The following is a 22,012-nucleotide window of genomic DNA, read 5'->3' as shown; positions in this document are numbered from 1 at the left end:
AATGAAAAAAAGAACAAGAAAAAATACACCATACCTGTGCTCCTACAAGTCTCGTCTCTAAATGCTTTCCAAGAGAAGACGTTTCCAGTTTCCGGCTATCAACGGCAAAACTTTATGCAACTCCTGCAACACTCGCTCCAACTAGGCTACGAGAAGCATAAACAAAGGTTGCGCACTGTCGCAGTGGTGGTGACATGTGGGTCAAATGTCATATGTTGCGTATGTAATGGTAATTTAGAAATACAAATATTGCAAATATTTTCATTCGCGCCACTACCCGCCTCCACGCAGTTAATTATCTGTCCGCATCCCCACCCGTGAATTTAAGGAATGTCACAATCCACCCGTTTTAGACACTTTTATGCGGGTATGCTCAGGTACCTACACGTACACAACCTGTTGCAGGACTCTGACATGGAGACATGTGACCAGAAGAAAACCGGTAAATCACAGCATGACCTTTCTCTCTACTGAAAAGCAAAGATGGACCCCCATATTTTTCTGGCCACCATGCATAACACTCTAGCATCATTATACAGAACATGGCAGCATTATATACTGAAATGCAAAAGTGCATATCGCAACTGCATGTTTTTATTACTTAAAAATTATATATAGTTCATACTGTAGATAGCAGAGAGACTGAAGAGAAAAAAGAAAAAGGTTATATTTGATATAGGTTAATATTTAAAAATATATTTATATAGTTCAAATGGATTTCACAAATGTAAAAGCATTATCGTTTCCTATATCATATCATTTTTTATTTTGTATCAAAGTTATTGCATATTGTTTTTTTTTATATTGCAGCCCTTGACAAGCACTGCTTACACTTCCTTTAAAGATTGGCTTTTTTGTATACTTTCTCTACTTACTTGTCACTGATATCTTTCTGATACTGTATGACTTTGTCTTTTAGTGCTCGCCTGACTGTCTGACCCTGCAGATCAGAACGGTTCTGTGTGGGTTTTTGGTGCTGCTCATGTACTCCATGACCCAGGGGTGTGTGGTGAGTGTATGTGTACCTTTTGAAAGAAGTAAGGATATCACTGAGGTGGGATACTTATGACACTGATAAAAAATGTGTCAGAGTAGAAAATTATACAGAGCTGCCTTTGAATCCTCTGAATCATTTAAGGCCCTCACAGCCTCCAATGATGTCTACAATATGCTTACTGTTTTGTCTCAATATAGTGTGTCTCTAGTTGTGTGGCATAAGAGAGATAGCTTAGACCCGTACTGGCAAAATGAGTCGGAATGAGCAAATCTTCAAAAATTAGTTATTTATATTATGACATTCTCTATAAAAAAAATTAAATGATGTATAATTTGTTGAAGTCTGACAAAAAATAAAAGATCTACACCTGTTTGAAGTTAATAGAGTCAGCAAAGTCAATTTTGAGAATTTTTTTTTTTTTAGTTTTTAAAGCAAAATCACTGCATCCATACCTTAAAATCACCGGAAAAAAGTCAAAAACAATTTCTATAGAAAAAATATATATTCAACTTTTTTCTTTCTTTTATTGTTTGACATTGAGACAGACAGCTTTAAGATCTACTGTAATGCAAGAATCTAATATAATGTTACGCAGGGACACTAAAATGCTAAAATAGATAGTCATTGCATGTATCAGAATGACCTATTTGAAGTAATGCAGATCTGTTTCCTCTCTGAAGAAGCGTTCAGTTTTTACTCTTGGAAATTTGGCCATGGTGCAAGTGCAACTGGCTTTTAAGGGAATGGTGTATGAGACTCTGATTGGTTTATTGAACGTTACCCCCAAAACACACCAATAACTCATTAAGAGAATAGGTACAGCCCTATTGGACCATACACAGACCGTTTTTTCTATCGTTAAACTAGCAAAAGTGGATTAAGTTTACCCTAAGGCACCTGTGCCATGCGCTTCAGACCATGTGCTTAGATCATTAAAATAGGGCCCAAAGATATTAACCAAATGCTCTCGGCACATGAAATACTTTCACTTCAAATCCCCTTAATCCCGGCTTCAGGGCATTCAGAAATATCGCTTTGCGCATTTTCTTTATCAGACTCTTAATGGATTCTGTCAATATTTACGCAATTAAAGCTCTATTCGGACGGGATTAGTATTACAGGGGGACCTCTGAGAAAACCGTGCTTCTCAGAGGTCCTCTGTGTTTTTAATCCCGTCCGAATCGGCTATGTCTGTGTTTTTCTCTGATGACCTCCGTAAGAATTCCAGAGCAATTTACCTACTGTTTTTCGCCGAACTCAGAGGTCCTCTGAGAAATTTAATCCCGTCCGAATGCAAATGTCTGTGTTTGCCCGCAATATCTTTTGAAAACGCGGTTCATTTCGTGTTTTGGCCAACGTGATCTGCCGTAAGGTCTTACTAATGCGAGTATATTGTATTTCCTGAGTCACATTCATTCAGATATGGATGTTTTTTCGCATTCGGCAAAATAAAATAATTAAATAAAAATGACGAGCTGAATATCAAACACTGTTAAGACTGGCCACTGTAATATCATTAACGTTATAAGAAACTCCGTTCAAAGTTGTTAAACTCCGGAATGGTAATGTTAATTAATAAAGATAATAAATTGTTATTAATCATTATTTCTTTATTTCTTTGTGTTTATTATAAGCAGACAGTTATATAAAACACGTAGGCTAACGTTACTTTAGTAGGATTTGTATATTTTATTTTGATTTGTTAAAATTAAATTAATAAATTACATGTTCTGTCATAATTTTACATTTAAAGCAAAATATTAAACATTACAAACACGCGTCCAGCGCACGTGCTCTTCTGCAACGCCCAAATGCATGAAACAGACACTCCCATCTCTGGAATAGCCTGCATCATTTTAATCCCATCCGAATCGGTACATAAAATCACAGACGTCCTGGGGGACACGTTGAAACTCAAACGTTGTTTAGAAAACTAATCCCGTCCGAATAGTGCTATAGAGAGTTTTGTATCAAAGCCCTTTAATTATTAATAAGGAGATGCATTATGTACATTTTACTCTATAGTTTTAAACCTTTATGAAGCATACTTGCTTTCACCTATCTGTGTCTATGTAATATAACTGTAAATGTGCTGCTGTATCCACACAGGCGGGATGCGTGCCGTGGTCACTGGACAGGAATTCCAGCGTCTCCATGGTGACAGTAATCAAAGTGAACGGGACCACCGTGGGCTCCAGCGTTTGTAAATACACTCCGTATGTATTTTTATCATGTGTGATGGCGTCGCTGTCTGTGGCCCTCTACCTACGTGTGTCATCACTACCCAAGATCCTCCTGCTTCTCCTTCTCAACATCCTACACACTGTCGTCATGGAGACCAGCAGCTATCGACAGGCCATAGGGTGAGTCGAGCTAAGCGCAAAGGTTATAGTATTGGGCTAACATTGTAGTATGTTTATCCACCTAATCTGAGTTTTTTTTATCTTCAATGTGTGTAGCGGAGGATTCTTCCATACACACGGCTATGACCCGGTTCTGGCAATGCTGTTGTTTTCTGGAGCTCTGGTGCTCCACTGCAGACAGCTGGATCTTAAACTCAGACTGGACTACCTCTGGGCTACTCAGGTGTGTGTGCTTGACTTTGTGCATGGGTGTGCAAATGCATATATTTTGTCTTATTAAATCCTTTCAGATGCCAGTAGAGTAGAACAGCAGAACTCCCAAATCCGTTTAAAGATCCCACAACACTTGCTTTGCCACTTTACTGTCACTGTTCCTCTAGAGCAGGTGACTCCATTCCTGCTGCTGGAAGATACCGTCCTGTAGACTTCAGTGCAGCTCCAACACACCTGTCTGTAATTATCAAGCAACCCTGAACACCTCAGGCTTGTTTGAGATGCACCTTGCCACACCTGAAATATAGGCGAGAGTAGTCGGCTGCAGTGAGGGGAGGAGTGAAAAAAGTGCTGGCAAGCCAGACGCTTCATGAATCTCTCTGTGTTGTGGACTGCAAATGTCAGCAATGGAAGAGATTGCGTATTTCATCACAGATTAAAAAGATGCAACTGAAATACCAACAAATGCATTTACATTAAGATGTTTATAAGAATAATCAACAAAGGTGAACTGTTCATTACTGAAAAAGGCTACTTAGTAAATATTGGGATGTAACATAAGTCTAGTGGTAATACAAATTCGTTTCTGTGTGAAATATAAACAGCACACAGTACAAATAATTCAACACCAATACACAAGTTTAAAGGAATTTATTAAAAATATAAATGTCATAAGTCAAGAACAATTTGAATAAATATAAAAACAACTACAGGAAGTGGAGTTTTTAGAATCAAAAAGTCATCAGCTGACATTCCCAGGCCAGTGAGCATTAAGCTGTGTCGTCAGCAAGTCTTTTCCCATCGTGCTTTTCTTTAACGCAGTCGGTGGAGAGCAACTGCGCCCGACTGCAGAATTCGACGATCCCGCCTCGCCATCGTGACAGTTATTTGGTACACATCAGCGTGACATCAGAGCAAGGCGGACCGCCCTCGGACACTTTTCTTAACGGCATGCATCTCGTGGCTAGCTGGTCCAACCAGACTCTCGTACATTCATTTCATTTGTCCAGAGAGTCTGGCCACGCTCCATTGCAAAGCGTTACTTCCGTTAAGGAGGGTCCTCTGTTGAAGTTTAAAACTATTGTCACTCAGGATCTGCCATAGGCGATCTCTAACGTGTGGTCGTGACGTATATCATGCAACGAAACCGTCCGGAAACAACAAGTCAGAATAATCAGACAAACAAAACTTAGCAAACCTGGTTCTTGCTCCGGCTTTAACTTGTGTATATTCGGCAGTTTTGCAACAACGGACCGAATAGCTTTTCTCACGTCTTTCTCCGCTGCCATTACTGAACTACAACTCAAACTGACGCACGACCTCAACGTCATCGTACTTAGCCACCCCCATCTGTTCGCTGATTGGTCCTGCAGATTTTTGCAGGAGAAAACGAAACTCTATAGAGCCATCCCAGACGTAGCACTGAAGCGAAATGAAAATTAAGCGGAAGCAGGTAGGAGGGCGGAGCCAGGCTATCTCGCGGCGATCACCTGTAATTGATTCTGCGCAGAATTTGCGCATTCCAAACCAGCCTTTTGATAAGCTGCTTCAACTGTTTGATTTGGTTGAAGCTAAAATCTGCAGGACGGTAGCTCACCAGGAGCAGGGTTGGAGACCCGAATCCAGGGGTAGGCAACGTCAGTCCTGGAGTGCTGATCTTTAGCTCTAATAAAGCACACCTGAACAAGCTAATCAAGGTAGGCGAGGTTTTATCAGGGTTGGAGCAAAAATCTGCAGGACATCGGCACTCCAGGAACGACGTTGCCTACCCCTGCCCTAATCTAACCATAACAAAATATCATTGGAAAGGCCTAAGTTTCTAGAATAAGTGTTTGATCAATGTTTCACAAAAATATTTATGCAGTAACAGCATTTGATTAATTTATGACAAGAGTGTGCATACATTTTTAAAAATGCTGTTAACTGTCACTCATTCCACCAGCCGAACACTGAAGATTATTTCAATATTTTGCTATTAAATTCTAACGACACCGGACAAACTTTATATCATTTAAAAGTTCAACAAGTGTAGTTAATATTTTAATATTTTACCTCTGACAAATCTTGACATACTATATATCAATCTAAATCTCTAAAAGTGTAGTTTTCATATTTTAAAGCCATTTGATGATAGAAATTATATAGTGACAGTCATTTTGTTAAATGTCACTGACTTTATTGAAATGCATTTCATTACTATATATATTAATAACAGTTATACCATATAAATCTTCAAAAAATGTGACAAACTATATATCATTTGATAGCTTTAAGAATTGCACTAATAGTAATGCAGTGACAGTAATGTATCAATTTGTGACCACCTAGTGGCCATTGTTGCTGGTAAATCTACTAAAAGGGTCACAAAAACCTGTGACTTTATTTTGAAATTTTAATCAAAACATGTTTGTCATGAAACATTTTCATTTTTATAAAATTTTAAATACAAAGTATATAATTTATAGTTATTTGTATTTATTAAAAACTTTTTTATTTAATATTTACAACTTTAAAGTGTCTTTTATTAAGCCTTGTCCATTTTATTTAAAATAGCCTCTAGATATGTCATAACAATGATAGTATCTAGGTCAGGGGTCCCAAACCTTTTTGTGAGCAAGGGCTACCACAATGGATAAAACAATCTGGAGGGCTACTTTTTATATAGTCTACTCAACACTTTTTTGTTTTACTTTTTGATTTTATTTTACTTGATATGTTTAAATATTGTTTAAAATGTTAACATATGTAAACCAAGCCAAGCTAATATAAAAATATGTAATGAATAAATATTACAATTGAGACTATTAATAGAAGTCTATTCACAGACTCTGCATCATGTTGGAGACCCCTGCTCTAGGTATTCACACGTCATAGCCATTAAGGATGATACTTACTAGTCAAAGGTATTTTTTAAGAGGGATACATTACTATTTTAATGTGAAGAGTATTTGATTGGACAAAAACTGTAGACAAGGCAAGTCAACTTTACTTTGGTATATTTTTGAAAGGAGAAAGACAGTAAACATATTTTGTGTTGAAAAGACGTCTGATAGCTGTCAAAACAGCCCCGATGTCTAGGCTAAATCAAGGCAAAAATTTGTCTGTCAGTGAAAATTTTATAGACACATATTAGCCCAAAAATAAAGGGGAAAAAATTTATAGAACCAAACACCTTGTCATCACTGTTGACTTTGAATAATAATAATGATATTCCATCATGTAAACAGTTATTCAAGATATTAAACCAGCATTTAACCAAATTCAAGGTTATTTTGGCTAGAAGTGGGTAACTAAACTACAAAAGGTCTATAGTTAACCTATACGGTAAAATGACATCTATTGGTTGCTGTGTAGACACAATAGTTTAAATCCACTCCACAGAATTCTGGAAACAAATCAAAGAAATGTATATGGGCCACACCGCGTAAACATCAACAGCAGAGCATCAGGAGTTGTTTCAGTAGTAGCAGTGCCCTCTAGTGGATATATTTGTCAAATTATTCTGAATACAGTACAAAAATACCAAACTCTTTCTAAACTTTAAATGTAAATCTTCAAAAAAAAAAAAAAGTTTCTTTTTGGCATATTTTACTAATTGTTTCTCTCTGTGTGTGTGTTCAGGCTGAAGAGGAGAGAGATGACATGGAGAGGGTGAAGTTGGACAATAAGAGGATTTTGTTCAACCTTCTGCCTGCTCATGTGGCTCAACACTTCCTGCTGTCTAACCCACGCAACATGGTCAGATTTCATTCTGGGAATAACCTTGAGTGGGCTTAAAGATGACATGAAACGCCATTTGCAAAGCCGTTAAATAAAACAGTTTTTTAGAGAAGTAATGCAAAGCAGAGCTTGATTTTATTTTTGGTGGACTGGCTGGATATTCTGGATAATATTATTTTCCTTTAATTAAAGGCATACCATGTGCAAATTAAGTCATTACATTTTGGTGGTAACACTTTATTTAACGGTGTCTTTGTTACACATGCTACGTGTAAATATTATAGTAATAACATTAATTATGCATAATTACATGCAACTAACTCTAATCCAAATCTTAAACCTAACCCCAACCCTATAGTAAGAACATGTTGTTAATGATTATTACTTAGTACGTAAATGTATAATTACACTGTAACAGTGAAACCGTAAAATAAAGTGTGACCAAAGATTTTATTTACAATTATGTGCACTAATGAATATACTGTCCTATACACAATAACACATTATACCAGCAAAATTAGGCTGTAATTCCCAATGTCACCACTTCATGGCAATGTTGTTTTGAGCCAGCTGTAAATTAGGTAAGAGGTCAGTACAGTAGCTTTGATGATACTGTATGTTTTGATGATGTGAATGAGATAACATTGTGTGTAGTGTAAACGCACAGCCTCGCTGTCTCATTCGCTTTTGTGATCACATTGCCAAGCTGCATTGTGAGATCTCGGATACGATGAATGCGATTACACTTGCAGTTCCCAGTTTATGTGTTTTATCTTTGCTGCGTGTTTAACATCTTTTCCTGCCCAAGATCCTTCTCGGGAATTGATGTAATCAGACATCCTGAATTTTGTGCTCTTCTAAGCGTTGATTTATTTTGTAAACAGTGGCACGGGGAAGGGAAAATCTAGACAAAAGTTCACAAAACGCAAACTTCAGTGGAATTGTTTTCCCTCTGCTAATTTCTACAAAGACATGTTTTTTACAGTATGGCCATAATTTGTATTGTCTCATGGCCTGTTTTTCAAACAATCACTCTTAAGACTTTATAATCAGATCCAATTCCGTTTCTGTGCATTTGTAATGTGTGAGACCAAATAGCGTTTCACACGAATGTATTATTTTAAATGTAACAACTGTCTGGATCTGTGGTTTCATCCCCTGAGGGTCTCATTGCTTTTTTTCTCCTGCTCTTTCATTGTTCCAGGATCTGTATTATCAGTCTTACTCTCAGGTGGGCGTCCTGTTCGCCTCCATCCCGAACTTTAATGACTTCTACATTGAACTGGATGGAAACAACATGGGTGTGGAATGCCTCAGGCTGCTCAATGAAATCATCGCCGACTTTGATGCGGTGAGAATGCCTGGGAAATGTACTGTATGTTTTGGCTGTGTGCAAGTTACCTTAATCCCACTGTAGGCTTTATTTATTTCTCTATCATTTCTTTTACTGCAGCTGATGGATAAGGAATGTTACAGAGACATTGAGAAGATCAAAACTATCGGCAGCACTTACATGGCTGCAGTAGGACTCGTCCCAGCTACAGAATCCAAGGTACTAAGAAGCTCTTTGCCAAAACACTGCCATGGAGACTCAAATGCATTATAAGGCAGTTGACTATTTCAGTTAAATGAATAAAGTTCAGAAATGGTCAAAACATGGTCCCTAGCTGTCACTGAGGTGGTACCCTATCAAACAGTACACCTTTGTACCCAAAGAGTTTATAATAGGACATTGGAGGAATTTATTGTTACCAAATATATACATTTGGTCCATATTAGGACCGCTAGGGCACATTTTTTTCCGACAGTGTATACGTCATTTAAATGTTTTGACCTTGACCCAGCTTAACCTGTGTGTGTTGTTGTAGTATTTTAGTTTAGTAATTTGAATTTGGCTTTAAGAGTGAAAACCTTAAATCTGCAAAGGCTTCGAAAGCAATACCAATAGCAAGCAAACACACTATATTCAGGCTTCATGTAATATTTTAGCACAACATAATTGCATGTGGTTAAAGTCCCCCTGTGGTGAAAATCAAGTTTATATTGTTGTTTATATGTCTGTGGTGTTTTCAATATGATTTAAGAAAAACCATGTGCAAATTCATCATTCAACACTGTTGCTGATTATTATTTTTTCCATAAAATTGGAGTCTCATTCCTGTGGTTTAAAAGCGCCTTGGTTTCCTACATGACAAACATGTAACCAATCACATCATCACAGTTAAACAAGTGGATAGTTGGAGATATTTACATACAGTATATATATGAAGAGTTTGGTTCCAAAACAAGATAAATGCCATTTGAAAAAAAAGAGTTACCACCAAAATCAGTATCAGTTCAGTATTAAAGGTCTCGTTCTTTCTGAGTTTTTGAAGCTTTGATTGTGTTTACAGTGCGCAATATAACATGTGTTCATGTTTCGCGTATTATAAAAAGCACTATTTTTCACACAATTTACTTATCTGTATAGCGCTGTTTTCACTGTCCTCAAAACGGGCTGATGTCTTCCTTGTTCAATGAAGTCCCTCCTTCAGAAATACGTAACGAGTTCTGATTGTGTAGCTTGTTAAGTGTGTGTGATTCGATAGCAGCTTAGCTTGCCGTTAGCTTAGCTGGCGACTGACGTATTCAGTTGCAGGAAGTAGAGGGCTATAATCAATTCTGTTAAAGAAAATATATCGCCTGGCAGTGAACTTTGAGCTTTATAATTTTGCAGTATTATTTATGCTATTATAGCAACATTACACACAAACTAGGGTTTAAAAAATAGCATCAGGAAGAACGTGACCTTTTAAAAAGTCAATTCATAATTTTACGCACAATTCGATATCTGCCGTGTTATTCTGTCATCTTTTCTCTCTTTTTTCCAAACCGCGACAAACACCAGTCCTCCTTCTCTACAGAGTTCACTAAATCCGCTTAACCAATCACAGCGCACCATTCCACGCATTGTAAACAACAATGGCAGCACTTTGAATACACACAGAATCCTAGTTTTCCTCATCTACTTTGTACTGCGTGATCAACAAACAAACAAACAAAATTAATACTTTTGATGGCTTTGATAAACCTGTGGTGGTTTTCTGTGGTGGGGAAGAAATGTAAGCCATCAAAATCAAATGATTTATGTGAGAGGCACTCGGGCAAAGGAAAAATGCCGGCTGTTGCTTGTTCTCACACGACTGCATCAAGCTTCTGTCAAGCTAACACATTGACCCCAGGGGATCTTATAAAAACTTTCCATAATTTTACTCGAAGTCAACAAAAATCGAGCAGGACCAAAACATTTCACAGCTGATCGCTGTCAAAAAAGTTCTGTTTTATAATAATCTTTGAAAATCAAATTATGGATTTGAATTTTGAATGTTATTATAATCTAAAGATGCTATTTTATTTGTAACAGAAAATAGTGTTTTTCATGTTGTCACTTTCTTGGTATAGAAAACACGTTTTTACCCAAATTAGTCAAAATGGATTTATTGTGTTTTGGAACTAAACTCTTCATATCTATGGTCCGAGGAAGTGCAAAAGAGTAGTGGTGGGGACTAATTTGCATATTCATAGATTCCTGTATACTAAATGAGGCAAGGGTAAAGATAGTTACATTCAAGCTTTTTTAAAGCATAAAGAAATTACGATCAACGATAAAACTTTTACAAAGGGCTATTAAAGGGCTCAGAGATAAGTTTTAAGTGGTAAAATGGACTATAGGGGGACTCCAAAAAAGTCACCCCAAATTTGTGTGATATTCTTTCTTCCCTAACGCACAAAAGAGATGTTTTGAAGAATGGCCAAGTTGCTTCTATATAAGTGTATTGTCACCAGGGGCTGTCAAGCTCCAAAAGGTTTAAAAAGCACAATAAAAATGCCACACAACCAGTCTTTGAAGCCATATGATTATTTTGTGTTAAAGACAGGTCTAAATTTGCACTCCCATATTATGACCCACATCTTGATTATTTCATTATGCATCATCAGCGTTTTGATATCTTGCCGCTGTCGCTTTTTTGGCCTGCTTACTAACGTTGCCAAGTCAACAGCTTTCGGCAGGTTGTTTTTTTTCTGCAGGTTAAAGGATGTCTTTCATTAGTTAATAAGATTGAGGCTGTGAATGGTCATCGCAATGGTTTTGAGGTCGTTTTGTTATGTGGATCTGGCAACCCTTCTGTTTACTAGGAAACATTAGCTCAGCTTAGGATTATGTAAACTCCCATAATATCGCTTTAATTATAATCATCTTTGTAATCCACTTATTTTGGTGTGTAAAGCTTAGGTACATTTCATGATATTGACAGCCCCTGGTCATTGTGCGCTATTGTTGTATGGAAAAGAAAGTCACATGAGTTTGGAGCAACATGAATATTTTAACTGTGTTTCTCTTCTTCTTGTCAGGCAACCTTTAGTTAAATATGACAGTATAAAGTATATAGTACACAAATATCACTCATCATTTCTTTATTATTATTAAAGTGGTAATGAGTGAATAATTTGTCCTTCTGTTTGGCATCTGTTTACACCTGAATAGGTAAAGAAGTCCATCTCGGCACACCTGTCCACAGTGGCTGATTTCGCCATGGAAATGTTTGACGTTTTGGATGCGATCAATTACCAGTCGTACAATGATTTCGTTCTTCGTGTCGGTGAGTGAACTTGTTAGAGGAAGATCACGTGTGTGACGTGTTATGTGTGTGTTTGTGTAGGTGAGTGTGCGCGTGTGAGCTTGTGTACAAGCGGAGGAAAGGCGTCAGAGTGTAAGTGGGCACATTGTGCCGGACATCCTATGTCCGCAAGTTCTATAGGATGTCCTGAAACTGACATATTGTGCAATGTCAGACTGTGTATCAGATACGCATGGTTACACAAAAACAAGGTTCATGTTGAAACGCATTGACCATGCGCATAACAAGGGTATATGACCTTTTGTACAAATGTCTTATTTTGCAGAGGTCATGAGTGAAATATTATGAATTATTTGTGCCCTGGATCACAAAACCAATCATAAGTAACTGGGGGTATATTTGTAGCAATAGCCAAAAAATACACTGCAAAATGGTTGTTTTTTTGCCAAAAATCATTAGGATATTAAGTAAAGATAATGATATTGTCCTATTCTAGCAAAACATACATCAATGGAAAGCTTGTTTATTCAGCTTTCAGATGATATATAAATCCCAATTTTTAAAAAAGGCCATTATGGCTGGTTTTGTGATTAAGATAAACATTTCTACAATTTTTTGTTTCTCTTTTGAAATGTTTTTTTTCTTCTGGTGATGTAATAAAAAAGTTCTGGGTAGTTGCTAGTTTTGTGCGGTTGTTAGGGTGCTGCTAGATGGTATCTAGGTTTAATTTAATAAAAAGTTATTTTAACCCCAACCCCAAGTGACAAAAAGAAAAAAGGGAAAAAAAATGAGAAAACAATACATAAAATGACATGAAAAAGAAATTCGTGCAACGTACACTAAAAACTATTAATAGAAATTCGTGCAAGTGACAACATCGAATCATCTTAGACTCCAAAAGCTTAGTAACTTAAGTAGCACTTGAAAATCATCGTAGATCTACGAGTGCTCTGGAGTTATCGTTAATTCATAAGTGCATCGTAAGACAACAGATTTAAAAGTTCACCTGCAGGACAACCAGCAAATTGCACTCCTGCAATGACGATAATGTAATGTTTTAATTTTATATTTATTTATTTGGTTCTTCTTTGTTTATTTGTTTAAATTACTTTAATATAAATTCAAATGAGAAATCAAATTTAAATGACTGAACATAAATTAATAAAGAAGGTATTTGGTACAATTTTGGTAAAACTTCGTACTAGCAATTTGATAAATGGTTTCTGCCAATTTCTGCTACTCATCAACAGTAAAAAAATGTTTTGAAGGGAAATGGCATCTGATTAAAGAAACCAAAAAACATTTACAATGCAATAATCCATAATAAAAAACCAACATAGATAATAAACAACAAATAATAATAATAATCTAAACTTTAATATAAAATGCAGAAGGCATTTCGTAGTGGGACAAGTCCTAAGTAAATACGGAAAAGAATATTTCATTATGCACAAATGATTAAAACATTTAAAAAGTCATTGAACAATAATGAATACTATTATAAAAAATATTAGTGCACATCGGCTGAAGATCATTAGCCTAAACAAGCTTCTGCTACAAATTCGAGTCATTCTATTTGTGACATTTCAGCACTTGACAAACGGATGGCGACTCGTAAGTAGCACTTAAAACCTAGCTGCGAGTGATCGTTTTACGTGCATCTTGGGGAAACGCACGTAAATGAACAACGAATGTTAGTTAAGTAGCTCGTAGAAAGCGCACTTAAGTGCTAAGTTCAATCGTTTGCGGGAAACCCAGACCGTTAAACAAACAAGTTTTTTTTTATTATACAAACAATTAGATGAAATATACAATCACCTTCAGGAGAACATTATCAAATAAAGTCAGAGAAAAAAAGGAAAAGGAGAAAAAAAACACAATAAAGGGGTATGTAGCTTACAATCAAGGAAAAAGATAACAATAAATATTTAAAAGCAATGAAGGAAAGTTAAGTTGGAGTCAATAGAAATATATTTTTATCAAGAAACTTAACGGCTGGAAGTAAATTTCTTACCAGACGCGTAATCGCGTCACCGCACGTGCGTCCGATGAAATGGTCTATAACACGACTTTCCTTGAGATCATTCTGGATTTTTCATGTTTTAGCAATATTGCTAGAAATATGTTGTTATTCGTTAATAATTCGACATTACATGGAAATATGTGTTATAGAAGTTAAGTGTGTTATAATTGAAGTTTACTACTGGGCATGTGAAATGTATTTGTTGATTCATTGGTTAGGTATTAATGTGGGTCCAGTGGTTGCTGGAGTGATTGGAGCTCGCAGACCTCAGTACGACATTTGGGGAAACACAGTGAATGTTGCAAGCAGAATGGACAGCACTGGAGTTCAGGGCAAGATACAGGTACAACAAACCACATTTTTCTACAACTGCGGGTATCTATATGAACCAGAGATATTAAAACAATCATTTTTTTATTTAATTTAAATTTGTAATATTTCATTTTAATATTTTTTCTAAAAACATGGTCCATGGTGGCCTGAAAAAGTTCAGTGTTTTGCTAGGAAGTTGTTGTATCTCAACATACAAGGTCCAATCTGCGTTAAACTTGACATGTTTGATAAGTCTCGGGCTGAAGACATCTACAGTGCCCTCCACATGCATTGGGACAATAAAGGCCAAATTGCTCTGGTTGCGTGCTGTGGAGTCAATAAATGTCTGAACACTTTTACGTTAGTTACTCTTATACTCTGAATACTGAGGTAAATATGAGACAAAAGTACGGAATGTCACGTTATAACATACACAATTTATCAAGTCAATGAAGCCACATGTTTGTTTTTTAATTTAATCATTTTGAGACCCTTGGCTCACAAGTATTAAGTGATAATGCATACAGAGCAATTTTGTCTTTATTGTCCCAATACTTATCGAGGGCACTGCCAATATTCGATTAAAGTCATAGCACCACCTACTGGAAACAGAAATGACATTTAATCTTAGTGGTGAATTTTGATGTTTCACCATTACACAGAAAGCACTTGTTCAGAGCTAGGGATGCTCAAACGTACATAAGCGCCACCCCAATGTGCACAAAGATGCTGCTTGTGACTTTTGGTACTTTTAATAGCTTTTTATGTAACAATTTGTATTAGCTTTATCAGATATGAAATTTACCATTACAAATATTATTGCATTAATTCCGCGTTCGCAGGTGACCGAGGATGTCTTCCGTCTACTCAGTGGTCATTATCACTTCCAGTGTCGTGGGCAGGTCAGCGTAAAGGGCAAAGGTCAGATGCTCACCTATTTTCTGGAGGGTCGAGACTCGCAAAGCACACAGCTCCCGCAAGCCCTGCGCCTGGAGGCCGGGTCGAGCCCCTGCATCCGGACGAAGCTGGGATCCGCGCCCACTGTCAGCACTTATGGGGTTAAAAGTCAAACCCAGGGGCACGTTGGCACGACTTCAAACAACAGCATTCTTTATCTGCCCTCCGTATCTGTCGACGTGGAGATGGAGGTGTGATCGCCACGGAGATAAGTTTTATGGTTACCGATACATTAGTAAATCAGAGGCACGGAATATGGAGGAGCATAATGTCTGGGATTCAAAAGAGGAGAAGAGATGATGAGGTCTCTGCACTGTCTTTGCACTGGTAAAGTAAGAAAATAAACTCAAATGTGCCATAAAGAGACCCCCACGAAAGTACAATATAAGCATGTGTGTATTTCTGTGTGCGCATGTATGCGTTTCAATGAGTCTTCCCCAGACCAATAGGATATCAGGGTCTCCAACACCGGAGCATGCGCATCCACTGCGAGGCAGCTTCACACCAGCCGAGGAGACACGTAACTAGCGTATTTACGAGTGTGTGATATCTTGCATCTGAAAATGTCAAGCGATGCCACGGCAATGAATATTTTACACACGTGTGCAGTGACGACCAAACGTGTAGATTTCAAACAGCGCTGTATTTTGTACGAGAGTTTGCGTTTTGCGAGTCAGAGCAGATGTTTATGAGATCAAGAAACGGTAAACATTAGCACATTAGAATGTTGGGTTGGGTTTTACGAAAAACGAAACAAACAAATTCCTCATATTGAGATTTCTTTCAAATAAATTGTTTACAATGTTTCCAAAACCGTACAAAAATGGAAGCTCTTCGATTTGTTTGGCGTTCATCTGTGGTTGATGCCGTCCATGAGAGAGATTGCCAAAAACACTAAACATTTACACCAGACTGAATCCGAGACCTAAACGGTTTATTATTAAAGAAAAACACGGTCTGTTTTTGTAATCATTTACAGAAAGTCAGTAGAGTCTGTGACGTGGGTAAATGTTTATCTATGCGTGGGTCGAATCAGCAAAGTTTTCCTGTAGATGATGTGTGTACGCACTGGTGCTCGGAGAAAACATCTGTATTCACTTGCCACTGCCCTTTGACTTCTGGGATATCCTATTCACTAATAATAACATGATGAATAATAAACCTACACAAACTCATCTTACATTACAGGGTTTAATAAACTGTCAGGAATGCAAAATATTAATAGAAACACAAGCCAGCACAATCATAAAGCTGAGTGACAGTCCAGGATTTTAATATTAAAGTTAGAGAAAAAATAACTAGCTTCCAGTATGTGATAAAATTCCTGGATACCAGGATACCAATAGCTGGGAATTTGTTCTCTCTTCCAAATATTTTGTCAGTGGTTTCTCTGAGTTTCTAAGTGGCGCTTAGCTTTCAAAATCTCCTATTAACGGAAACATTTCTCGCTGGGCATGCGACGATCTTTAACACGCAATTGAACATGCATGATATTTTAGTGCTGGGTGTGTCATGTGCTCTGTAGGTCTTAGGTTCGGCTGTCTGAACATCTGGATTCCAGTGCGTATATTTCGGAGCATGCAAACGTCTCATATAGCTCGAACCTTCATTTTGGATTTCATACGAATAAAATTATATAAGTTTACTTTTTTAAATCACTTTGTGTGCTATGACTGTATCTTTAATAGATTTCCCATGATGCCTAGCGAACAACGTTTGGCTTTAAAGCATGCCGTTCTGCATGTCCCTTTCAGCATGCCGTAATTCTGTCATGTCCGCTCTATTTGATAACTGATTTGTGTTTCTGATGCATGCTTGCCGCAAAAACAGAATCAAGGGTGAAAGTGTCGAAGAAATGTTGCAAAACATGTTTAGTAGCACTGCATGAGCCCAGAACATAATGGCCTTGACGTAACCAAGCATTATTTTTGAATCATTATCTTTACTGATGGCTTATACGCTTAACCTGTTCCATGCGCAGTGCTGTGAGACAATTGGAAAAGCTTTCTGGGAGTTTTGTAGCATTGGCGCCTTTGTCAAGCTCTTAAAGTGACTGCCTTTTTATCCAGGGTCTGATAGAGAACGTCTATTTAAATACGTGCCAACACATGGTTACCAACATATCAAACTGTATTCTTTTATAGGACAACTTTTGTGTGCACTCGGTTTTCTTTCAAACTTTGCTCTCCCACGAACGGGCTACCCCGTTTTCTTTACGTTTAAATTATTTCAATACGTTTAAATGCATATTCAGTATTCAGGAATGCTCTGTTTCTGCAGTCGCACTTAACTTCATTTACAACATAAACACAATGATAAAGGTTTCACACGTTTATGTAAACTGAGAAATTGCTTATCTGTTTTATTTTGATAATTATGAATGCCAAAACGCTTATTGTGTCACTGAATATTTTTAGTTTTATGATCCAAGAAATGTAGCCAAAACAGCTAAATGGTTCTCTTTGATATGGCTTAATATGATCTATTTTGACTACGGTGGCCTAACTTACTGCTGTTATGAACATTAATGATGTATTGACTTTAATAATGCATAAAGTGTGCACAGTAAAATCCTAGAATAGATTTTCATGTCGATTAGATATTTTCATATTTGATACGGGTCGAAATTATTGTACGTATTAAATATATTGTAGAGTAAACGAAAAGAGTATTTTATTGATGATTTGTAATATTCGTGCTATTTTTGGGGTTGCAATGTATTTATTGCGATGGTTCTATATGTGAATGTACATTTCATATTGAGATCTTTTATACTCGTGTTTGCACTGTTCGAGAATAAAATAACAATGAGAGATGAGGTCGGGGGTTTCTGTGGTGTTTGCGTGGGTTTGTGTTTTTGTGTCAAAGACTCGACCTTGTACCTCAATCTGTGGACTGTGTGACTGAGTGAATGACCGGTGAGTTAAAGAAAAACAAGTCGAGGAAAACAACAACTAGGGCAAACCAGGAAAGTTTTTTTTTTGTGTGAACTCTATACGGAAGGGCTGCTTTTGATTAATGATGGGAAATAAATGCTGTTTTAATGTTTTAGCAGCACCTCAACCACACCATCCGTAAACACTTGCTTGTCTCAGTGCGTTAATGCATTCGTGATGGAAATGCTGAATGTGTGAACCGGCGCTTTCGGGTATCCCTCTGTTAAGTGGAATCGGATGAGACTGGAAAACCAGTTTCCTAATCCTCAAGAGCCAGTGCCTTCCTGCCTGGGTATTCGTCTATGTGTATGTAGGTTTGTGCGTAATAAACAGCAGTGTTTCCAAACATTGAGGCTTTAGGAACAGCCGTAAATCCGGCCTATTGTCCCTGTTGCTTTTTTGCATGTTTGCTCGGTTTTCCGACCAACAGCGGCATTTTCCCACATCCAGGATGTGCCAGTTCTGCAGCGTTTTGGAGAAGAGAGAGGAACAAAGGAGTCTTATCGGGCTGGCATGTGCAAGCGGCAAACAGACAGGATGTGACACGCCGTACAACCGGAAACTACTTTTAAAACATGAGTTGATAGTTATGTGTGAAACAACATGTGTCACATTAGGGCACAGTGTCAGGTTGAATGGATCTTTCAGACAGATACAAGGACTTTCTCTGGCATACTTGCACACGTATCGTGTATGGTTTTCTATACACTCCAAATGAATAAAATGCTGGATTATTTTCAACCCATGCGTTGGCTCAAAACTTAACAAATGCAACCCATTTGTTTGTTATTTAACCTATGCTGGGTCAAATATAAACATTTTCTGGGTTTATTTAACCCAACGCTGGGATTTTTCAGAGTGTATATGTTCCATGAAAAAGCAAATCTTAGGCCTGATGTCCATGCTGCTATAGTTTTCATGCAATGAATATGTGGTACATAAGATTTTCTTGTCTTTTTGTCAGAAAAGACCATAAAAGTAGTGCAAGTCTACATAAACTATGCTAATGGTAAACTTTGTCTCATTTGTATGTCACTTTGGATTAAAGCATCTGCAAAATGAATAAACGTAAACACTGAAAAACTTATGAACATCGGTTACACATGATTAAATTAGGTTTTCTTAAAATGAAATTAACATAAATTAAAATGAATTTCATTGAAAATTTGATTTAATCATGTTAAACTGGTGTGCATGATTAAATTGCATAGATCCAACTAAACAAGTATTTTAAGAAAACTTAATTTAATCATGTGCAAACAGAGATTTCCTTCAGTGTATAAATGTACACTGTAAATAGTAGAAGTTAAAACTCAACCAACTTCATAAAAATCAGACGTTTTTTATTAACCTTGAATCTTCCCACTTAAGTGAAAATGTAAGGTGAAAAAATACTTCAATTGGTAACGCCTAAAATATTTAAACGTAAAGTCTGTCATCTTAATGGTTGTGTAAGGATTGTCTACTTGACTGTCAACTCAAACAGCAGGAATCCACACCCGAAAGCAGAAAACAGGTGTAAAGTGTTTCATCTGGTTAACTACATGGTTAACTACAGTGGCTTTACACTTTTCTTACTGATATTTAGCTTCAGTTTACCAGTAGGTGACGATTTAGCGATCTTTAACTGGATGGAAACACTGCTTTATTTGCAAATGTTTTAAAGGGGACATTTCACAAGACTTTTTAAGATGTAACATAAATCTTTGGTGTCCCCAGAGTACGTATGTGAAGTTTTAGCTTAAAATACCATATAGATCATATTATATTAATTATTTATAAATTGCCACTTTGTAGGTGTGAGCAAAAATGTGGCGTTATGGGTGTGTCCTTTAAAATGCAAATGAGCTGATGAAATGCAAACACTGATATAATGGTGGTTTGTTGAAATTGAAACTCAATTATATTGTCAATTTTTTTCCCTCTCTACATTAAATGGCAGTGCCAGGGTTGGACAGTTGTAGATTAAGGGGTGGTATTATTTTAATAAGATCCCCTTCTGACGCCAAATTTCAGTGACCTATTTTTCACACGCTTGTAGTGAATGGTTTACCAAAACAAAGTTACTGGGTTGATCATTTTCACATTTTCTAGGTTGATAGAAGCACTGGGTACCCAATTATAGCATTTAAACATGAAAAAGGTCTCTTTAAATGTGATATTTCAATTTTGAACATAAGTTTAATACAAAACTTTGTAAACATTACTACTAACATTGTTTATTGTGTTCATCAGCTGTAAAGAAATCATTCTGAATATAATAGCAATGCCTAAAAATATTTAAACATTTTCAACTTCATTGCTTAAAAAATTACTTCAATTGGTAATGCCTAAAATGTAATTAAACATGTTTAAATATCTTTAGGCGTTACCAATTGAAGTAATTTTTTAAGTGAAAAAATGTAAGTTGATCCAACTTTTACTTTTTAGAGCCATCAGTTTATTTTCATATTCGAACTTCAGATGGCGTAACTTGATACAATTAAAAATTATTTCAGCGTCAACACTTGAAATTTTGAAGACACTTTTAGTCTGTTCATCACACAAACCTACAAAAATAAGGGTGCTACAGTACATGATGCCATAAATGAACCATTTTTGGCCGCATGGTTTCATAAAGAACCTTAAACCAGTGGTTCTCAAATTGGGGGCGTGGACTCCTGGGGGCCCTGAGATGGTATTGGGAGGTCCTGGCCCAATCTCACATTTTATAAAATAAAAAATTAATTGATCATAAATTCTGTGTAATTAAATCGCAGAAGAATAAGTCTACAACCAAAAGCACTACATTGAATAATTTAATATGTTTTGTTTAATTCAAATTTTAAGTTTTGGAATATTTTATGTCACACATTTACTTTGGGGGGCCAAGAAGGGATGCACCATATATAAAGGGGCCGCATGCTGAAAAAGTTTGAGAACCGCTGCCTTAAACATCTGAAGAACCCTTCTGTTTCTCAAAAGATTATTTAGACTATTAAAAGCAGGGATGTAAACTTGTCATCTTTTGGCGAAATTCTGTGTTTTGGATCCAAGATTATTGTGAATTGTCTAGATCCATTGAGTTTTGAAAATGGGAAGTGAGGGGGGTCTGAGAGGTCAGTCTTTGGACATGGTCTTGGATACCTGTAAAAGTTAAGAAAGAAATGTTTTTTTAAGAAACTTTAAATGTCCTCTATGAAACCAAAAATGGTTCTTATATGGAATCTCTATGAAGAACCTTTAGTAGCGCCCATACTGTATGGCTTCAAAAATCTTACACAAGTCATATGACAACAAAACCCTGAAAACATAACATCCCTTTGTGTGTTTTACAACTGCCAATACGGATTATCTGGAATCAGATGAGTGTGAGCATAATTATCTTCAATATTGGGCAAACTATTAATTTCCATACCTGTTCCTGAATTTCCTGAACTACCAGTACCACACGCAATGGAACACCGGCCATGCCTATACTGAACCTATTGTGAGCAAGGAACTTTGCTTATGGAAAATCTTCATTCTTGCCCTGTTACCGGTCCTGTAGCTCATAATAGCAGTGTCAGTTCAGCAAAATAAAGCGCAGGTCCAGACTTGCTTTTCCAGCGCTTAACCAAACCCATTCCTTTCCTCATCTCTCCAACCGCTAACGCTAATCTCTGCCCTCCAGCGGATCAGCGTTCACAATGACTTACAGAATAAGGATGCTGCCTTTCTCACTATCACTCATTCATTCCCTTTTTAGACTCCCTGCCAGAACATGTCTTTTCCCCCTTTTTCTTATCCGTGTCCCCTTTAACTGGAAACCATAAACGATTCCGGCTAAAGGAAGACTGGATTCGTGTGTATTTGTGAGTGCACTCCGCACAGGCTGATGAGTAAGACGTGGG

The 22,012-nt window shown here is 37.0% G+C and overlaps 1 protein-coding gene across 2 annotated transcripts in view; it reads left to right on the top strand.

Moving 5' to 3' along the window:
* The window catches only part of adcy1a (adenylate cyclase 1a), a 68,207-nt gene extending 50,185 nt beyond the window's left edge, over window positions 1-18,022 (top strand). The window contains exons 12-20 of one of the 2 annotated variants that reach the window (XM_065257298.2): window positions 920-1,015; window positions 3,107-3,360; window positions 3,457-3,583; window positions 7,195-7,311; window positions 8,498-8,644; window positions 8,747-8,845; window positions 11,819-11,933; window positions 14,154-14,278; window positions 15,090-18,022. In XM_065257298.2, the coding sequence (XP_065113370.1) occupies window positions 920-1,015; window positions 3,107-3,360; window positions 3,457-3,583; window positions 7,195-7,311; window positions 8,498-8,644; window positions 8,747-8,845; window positions 11,819-11,933; window positions 14,154-14,278; window positions 15,090-15,401 (1,392 nt within the window). In that variant the 3' untranslated portion in view covers window positions 15,402-18,022. The remainder of the gene's footprint in view (window positions 1-919; window positions 1,016-3,106; window positions 3,361-3,456; window positions 3,584-7,194; window positions 7,312-8,497; window positions 8,645-8,746; window positions 8,846-11,818; window positions 11,934-14,153; window positions 14,279-15,089) is intronic. The other variant, XM_065257299.2, reaches the window with a different exon arrangement.
* The last annotated feature ends 3,990 nt before the right edge of the window (window positions 18,023-22,012 follow it).

The sequence above is a fragment of the Paramisgurnus dabryanus genome, chromosome 12 (genome assembly GCF_030506205.2).
Source record: "Paramisgurnus dabryanus chromosome 12, PD_genome_1.1, whole genome shotgun sequence".
Lineage (NCBI taxonomy): Eukaryota > Metazoa > Chordata > Actinopteri > Cypriniformes > Cobitidae > Paramisgurnus > Paramisgurnus dabryanus.
The sequence above is the reverse complement of the archived record's forward strand: the minus strand, read 5'-3'. Positions and strand labels throughout refer to the sequence as shown.